The 7,486-nt window shown below is 33.8% G+C and overlaps 1 protein-coding gene across 1 annotated transcript; it reads left to right on the top strand.

The window, feature by feature from the left end:
• Nucleotides 1–6,069: 6,069 nt before the first annotated feature.
• Nucleotides 6,070–7,029, top strand: LOC306662398 (olfactory receptor 6C6-like; the record flags this gene model as incomplete). The annotated part of the gene is made up of 1 exon (XM_079142050.1): nt 6,070–7,029. One exon carries the CDS (start codon nt 6,070–6,072, stop codon nt 7,027–7,029), a length of 960 nt encoding a protein of 319 aa, XP_078998176.1.
• Between the last annotated feature and the right edge of the window lie 457 nt (nt 7,030–7,486).

Raw genomic sequence — 7,486 nt, 5'->3', positions numbered from 1 at the left:
TTGGATATTAGTCCCTTGTCACATGTGACAAATCTCTCCCATTAAAGAAAAGTCAAGGACCAGATGGTTTGCTATATTCTACCAAACATGTAAAAAAACTGATACAAAATATTCTTAAATTATTCAAAAAAATTAAAAAAGTTAGTCTCACAGATTTATTCTATGAACCCACTCTACTCTAAAACTTAAGCCATATGAGGACACACACACACACACAGAGAACACACAAAAGCTATATGATAAGGTCCTCAATAAATTTAAATTCTAAATTCTTGACAAAATACTAAAAAACTGAATTCAGTGGTACATTAATGATATATCACCCTGATAAAATGTTATTCATACCAAATATGCAAGTGTTGTAAACATGTGAATTAATGTGCTACATTATGTCATCAAAATAAAGGAGAAAAAATCATGATCATTTTAATACACACAGAAGAGACATTTGATAAAATTTATTACCCTTGGTGAGGAAAACTCTGAATAAATTAGGTTTTGAAGGCTGTGTATGAAAAGGCAAGGTGCTCACATCATACTGAATGGGGAAAAGTTGAAAGCTCTCTAAGATCTAGAACAAAATTAAGGTGCATACTTCACCAATTTCATTCAACATAGTAGTGAAATCCTAGTCAGAGTATTCTGACAAGATAAGAAGTAAAGGGAATCTAAATTTAAAAGGAAAAAGTCAAATTTTCCATGTTTGCAGATGACATGCTCATCATAAAGATTCCACCAAGAAACAATTAGAATTAATAAATGAATTCAGCAAAGTTGCACGATACAAAATTAATATATAATATCAGCTGCATTTCTATAAGTCATTGGTGAGTTAGCTAAAAGTTAAGAGAGACATTCCATTTATAATAGCTAGAAAAATATGAAATACATAGGAATAAGCTCAAAATGAAAACTATAAAACAATAATGAAAGATATCAAATATGAAATACACAAAAAATAAGAAGACATTCCATGTTTTTGAATTAGAAGATACACAACTTATGATGTTCATATTACCCACAGTGATCCACAAACTCAATACAAGCTCTATCAAAATACCAGTGGCATTCTTCATAGGACTACTAAAAAAATTCTAAAACACACATTCAACCACAAAAGACCCCAAATAAGCAAACCACTCCACCAAAAAAGAATAAAGGAGGCATTACATTACCTGACTTCAAATATTCCACAAACATATAATAATCAACAGAGTGTGGTAGTGGAATAAAAACAGAAACATGGGCCAGTAGAACAGAATAGAAAGCCCAGAAGCAAACCCACACACCAACTGATTTATGATAAAGATGTTAAGAACATGCACTGGAGAAAAGATAGTCTTTCCAATAAATGGTGTTAGTAATACTCAATATACCAATGCAGAGGAATGAAGCTAATTTCCCTTCTCTCTCACCAGGTCCAAAAACTAACTCAAGGAGAAGAAAATACTTAATTGTGAAGTCTGAAACTATGAAACTGCTAGAAGAAAATACAGGGGTAATTTTTAAGTCATTGGAATGGGCAAGGATTTCTGGATGAGACCCCAAAAGCACAGGACACAAAAGCTAAATGCATGAATGAAATTATTATAAACAAAAAGATATTCAACAAAGGAAACGGTTAGTATGGTGGATTTCTTTTCATCTTTGATATGAGAAGAGGGTTCTCACTCTTAATCAAATTCAAGCACAATAAAAATGATTGACATGTTGAGAACACAAAAATAACCTATTTTTAGTATGCCTACATAGATACAACCTCATAAATAAAATCAAGTCATGTTCAAAGTAGGAGGAAATATTTGTAACACTTCCAAGATGTAAAGATCAAATTAATTAGATAAAGATTAGATAGAAAATTCATGCTTATATCAGAAATGGCTGCTTGATTTGTGAAATAATAATCAATACCATATATAATTAGAGAAATGCAAAGTAAAATGATTCACAGTTACCATGTGGAACCTATAAGATAGCCAACATTTTGTAATTACAAAATCCACTCTGTTGTTAAGGTTGATGAGAAACAAGAACCCTAATAATACACTGTTGAGGGGAACTGAAAATACTGGGGGTAGAAAATGATTTAACATTGCTAACTGAACGTGAATGGGGTTCCAAATTTAGTAAATTATACTACACCATATAGTTGTGTTTTATTGAAAACCTTATGAAAATATATGTGCACATTTCATTCACTGGGACACTAGTTGTCAAAATTGGAAACAAGCTATTGGTCAAAATATGAGAGCTACTAAATCAACTGTGACATTTCATTACAAAGAAGGACCATGCACCAATTAACAAATTCAACGTATCTCCATGAGTTGATGTGGTGGTTTGACAGGATCTAGGTGTTTAGTGAGTAAACCAAAAGGAAATAAGGTATTTGTAGCATAATATAGTCAGCCTGAAGTTAATTGTCCTACAAGAAGCTATATTTTTCCATCTTATAGTCTCACTTTTCATATCAACCCAAAAATATTTTTCTTTCTCTCTGTTCTTAACCCTAAACTATGTATCTGGGACTGTGTACGTGGTAGGCAATCAACCAGTTTAACAACATATACAGAATTCTTTGGAAGCAATGTTAGAACATGTAAATGTGCGTGCGTGTGTGTGTGTGTGTGTGTAGAAATCACTTCTGTAATTGTACAAAACACTTCTGTAAATTCACAATTTGGCAATCCCTTAGGAAAGAATGTTCTGGGATCTCAGGTATCCTGAGAATTCTTTGTTCTTGTTAGATCATTTCCTGTAAGACAGAAGGCATAAATCTTACGCGCTATCAAGAGATGGTTACTTTTCATATTTACTTGCACATCACATTTAGCAAGGGCTACAATACTTCAGATAAATGGTAAATTTTAGAAAAGAAGGTAATGTGATAAATTTCCTAACAACATGTAATAAATTAGTCAAAACTAATGTTTCTAAAATAACACTTCAATCATATGTTTTATGTAGAATTAAGTGCATAGAGGGAAATACAGATCATCAAAGCTCTCTGCTCACCAGTATGATGAGTTAAATATGGAAGCAGAGAAGATTTGCCCAAATAAGTGTGTACAAATCTGTGTTAAATTATTCAGTGGTTATTGTTTTAACTACTTTCTGTACTTCAACTTATAGATACTGGTGAAAGACTTTAGATAAGATAAAATAATGATATAAAAATGATAATTATTATGTGATACACAGTAATTTTATACAAAACTGTATAAAATTGCATTTATTGTGCTGTGTTCAATGACCTTATATTATTTTCCCTCACAGATGTGTTGTACAGATACCTGGAAAGTGTGGTTGTTGAATCAGGACAAATCAATAGTTCCATATGAGGAAATTATAGTTTATTATATAATTAAACATTGATATCCGTGTTGCCATTTGAATGATTTGCGTAAATGAAATAATTTTATAATATGTAATTTCACAATCATCAGAATATAGTAAAGAACTCTGGTCATGGGCCACTGCTCTTTCCAATGATTTACGCTTTTATTAGAGATGATTAAGTAGGGGAACTCTAAACACTGTTTCCAACCAAATTATGTTGGCGCTATTCCTTTTCTTGGGCTTATACTGCTTCATCTGCCTAGCATATCTTATCCGATGGGTTCATCTCCTTCTAAGGCCCATCTAAAGGTCCAAATACCCAGCTATCTCCTTCTTTGAATTCCTATAGAGAACACTGATAAGACCTCTCATTTTTGATTAGCTTTTGATTCTTTTATGTTTGTCTTTATATGCATTCTGCTGTCTTAAGAATGAATTATGATTCACAGGTGAAAATAATTCTGTTAACATCCTCAATGCAAAACACAAGATTTCACATAGCAGCCATTTAACACAGGTTTAATTGTTTTGTTGTGATCATGAAAGCACCTTAGAGGAATTTTTCTCTTGGGGTATCACTAAATCTTTTTAGAAATAGTTTTCCTTAATTCATCTTCTAGTTAAGACTTACAAACCACATTAGCAAAACCTTTTAGAAAACTGCAATTTTAAAGCCAGGACTTCAGAAAATAACCTCTGTTAAGATGGCCCCTTGCTCTGAATGCAAGCTTGGCAACAATTTTCATGTTTAATCTCATTTGTCCCACAGAACACATTAAAAGCATCAAGAACTGTAATTGTTGCATATATCATTCTCAATAGAAACAAGATTATAGTTATTGGCATACTAGTTTGTTTGCCTGACATTTGAATATCATTAGGTTGAGAAGTCTATACCTGACATCCAAAATTTGTCTGAACTGCCTTCTAAACATACAGTATAAGTTTGAAATTTATCACTTACTTTTCTCCACCACTAGATAATGCTGACTTAAAGTATACTCATGATTGTAGTCTACAATTAATGAAATCAGCAAAGAGGTACGTTTTAAAAAAAAAAACATTCTGTTTAAAAAGTTCTTCCCTTATTACTATTTTACTCATATATACTGATAAAATGATCTTTCTTCATTTTAATCTTTTTAATTTTTCCTTAAGCTAATCCCCTAACTTTTGAAAAAGAAATCCTTTTTTTTCTTACGTTTCTATAAGCCTTTATTTCTCCTCACATGCATTTCCCTCTCATAACACATCCCAAACCCATTTTTATATTTATCTGCTTCTACAAATCTTTACTCTACATTCATGTCACTAGATCTTATCTCTTTTCAAAACTGTAACTAGAAGAAAAATATTATGTTTTGCTATCTATAACAGCATTACCAAATTGTTTGTAATGAAAACGTATTGGGAAGGAAGTGGTATCTGGGATAAGTGTCATTAGAGACAAGGAATTTGAGATTATGATAACAAAAGCAAGTCCATTGTTCCCTGTTTGTTTGGAAATACTAGTGGAGCATCAGTATCATTAGCCACAAAAGTCACTCAATAAAGAGGCATGTGACACTTATATACACTGAATAAATCAGTAGAGGGAAACATATTCTGTTTATTTACCTGGACTAGATTTGTTTCTCTGAATGTATATTTTAAATGCCAAATCAAGATTGTTGTATATGTGGTTCTACTTAACAACTTCTTAATGGAGAAGTGATGTAACATTTCTTCTCTATTGTATTATGCAAAAAGGTTTATCCTCTAAGCTTTATGGGCCTTCTACATATTCAAAAAATATTTGATACTCACTACATTTATAAGAATTATGATCTTGGTAGAATATAAAAACTAAGTTGTTAATTTTATGTCAAGTATTCTGGAAATAAAAACTATTTTTCTAACATGAAAACTACCTGTAAATCGTGAACGACCATTGCATAATTCTACATGAAACATAATTTTGCTAACTGCAGCTTAAGCACTAGTAATCGCTGTTATTAGATAAAGCTTCCTTCCTAATCCCTACAATTCAGTCCTGATAAAAGACAGAGGGTGGTAACAGAAAACCAAATAGGGTGACAGTATTCATCATAGCAAGTTCAAATGATATCCCACATTTAAAAGTGGTGTTCCTTATTTTCCTGTTATAAATTACTTGCTAAGCAGTGCTTTGATCTGACTATACCCAAACTTACCATTGTAGATACTTAATAGACCATCACATAATTTTTCCTTTGGCCTTTTTTCTTCTTAGAAATTTCCTATTCTATTATATGTGCCCCTATATTGTTATTGATTTTATGGCTACTGGGAAGAAAACTATTTCCTATATCCATTATGACAATTGAATGAAAATTTGCTTTAAATGTTAGATAGATTCAGAATGTAAAAAGTATCAAGTGTTGGAACAACCTATTGCAATAAATCATTTGAAAGATTGGGCATAGATTAACATCAAATTGAGGAACTAAATTTCAAATAACTATTAAGTGTCCTATAAACTGGTCAGTAGGAACTACTCAGCTCTGGACAAGGGAAGGATCTCTCAGTGTTTTTATAAACATGACGAATGAATTGAGGATATGTTCATTGTTATGAGCTCTAAGTTGATTGGAGAAATATTTGTGAATCGTTAAGTTTCTGAAAATGGAACTTTATATAGCTGGAAAGGAAGAAATAACTTCTTGTGATGTTAGTTTTTATTTTCTGTAAATTTAATAGGACAAAAGAAAAATGAAGAATCAATCAGTGGAGATAGAGTTCATTTTGCTTGGACTGACAGATGACCCTCTGCTACAAATTGTGATTTTCTTGTTTCTGTTTTTCAACTATATCTTGAGCCTGATGGGGAACTTCATCATCATCATCCTCACCCTGCTGGATCCCCGCCTCAAGACTCCAATGTATTTCTTCCTCAGAAATTTTTCCTCCTTGGAAATTTTGTTCACCACAGCCTCCATTCCACGGTTCTTGATAAGCATTCTCACTGGAGACAAAACAATTTCCTACAATGCTTGTGCAACTCAATTATTCTTTTATTTCCTCTTAGGGGTTACAGAGTTTTACCTCCTTGCTGCCATGTCCTATGACCGCTATGTGGCCATCTGCAAACCCCTGCATTACCCAGTCATTATGAACCGCAGAGTGTGCTGCCAACTGGTGCTCAGCTCCTGGGCAACCGGGTTCTTAATCATCTTTCCCCCTTTGCTCTTGCTACTCAAGCTGGATTTCTGTGCTTCCAAAGTGATTGACCACTTCCTGTGTGATGCTTCCCCTGTCCTGCAGATCTCTTGCACAGATACACGTTTCATAGAATTGATGGCTTTTGTCTTTGCTGTGATGACACTTGTCCTCACATTCTTATTGGTAGGACTCTCCTATACCTTCATCATCAAAACCATTCTCAAATTCCCTTCTGCTCAACAACGAAGGAAGGCCTTTTCCACCTGTTCCTCCCACATGGTAGTTGTCTCTATTAGTTATGGCAGTTGTATCTTTATGTATATAAAGACTTCAGCAAAAGAAAGGGTGACTTTAACTAAAGGTGTATCTGTGCTCCATACCTCTGTTGCTCCTTTACTCAACCCTTTCATTTACACCCTGAGGAACCAGCAGGTGAAAGAAGCTCTCAAGCATATGCTCCACAGGTTTTGTTCTTTTCAAAACAACAAGACAGAGTTTGGACATAAATAACAGGCTGTTGGAACATGAATAAGAAAATTCAATGTGATTATCTATTACAATATATCAGATCTCTGGGCCCTGTCCCCTAGAAGGAGGCCTACGTAGTGGCATTCCGTTGAAAGATGGATGTGCCAAACAGGATCCTCAGGGACTAGGTCCCCATCTTCTTCTCCTATGTTCTGTGAACAGAATGTTCTTCGGCAGTCTGTAAAACAGTTCTATGGTCTGTGAAAACGGGTTTTCTGTCATCTGTGTAACGGTGGTTTTCTCTTCTTGTAACCAACCTATAGTCTGCCAAATAGGCTAGTAACTGCTAACAGAAGGCTTAAGCATTAAGATATATGGTTCGCTTAACTGCAAGCATATAGCAGTGATAGATGCAACAAAGACAGAAGCAGCTATCTCTGTGACAAGTGCTCCACCTCTCCTGAATAAGGCTCTTCTCCTTGGACCTCAGTGTGCAGTC

Source organism: Sciurus vulgaris (assembly GCF_902686455.1).
Source record: "Sciurus vulgaris genome assembly, chromosome: 5".
Classification (NCBI taxonomy): Eukaryota; Metazoa; Chordata; class Mammalia; order Rodentia; family Sciuridae; genus Sciurus; species Sciurus vulgaris.
The sequence above is the reverse complement of the archived record's forward strand: the minus strand, read 5'-3'. Positions and strand labels throughout refer to the sequence as shown.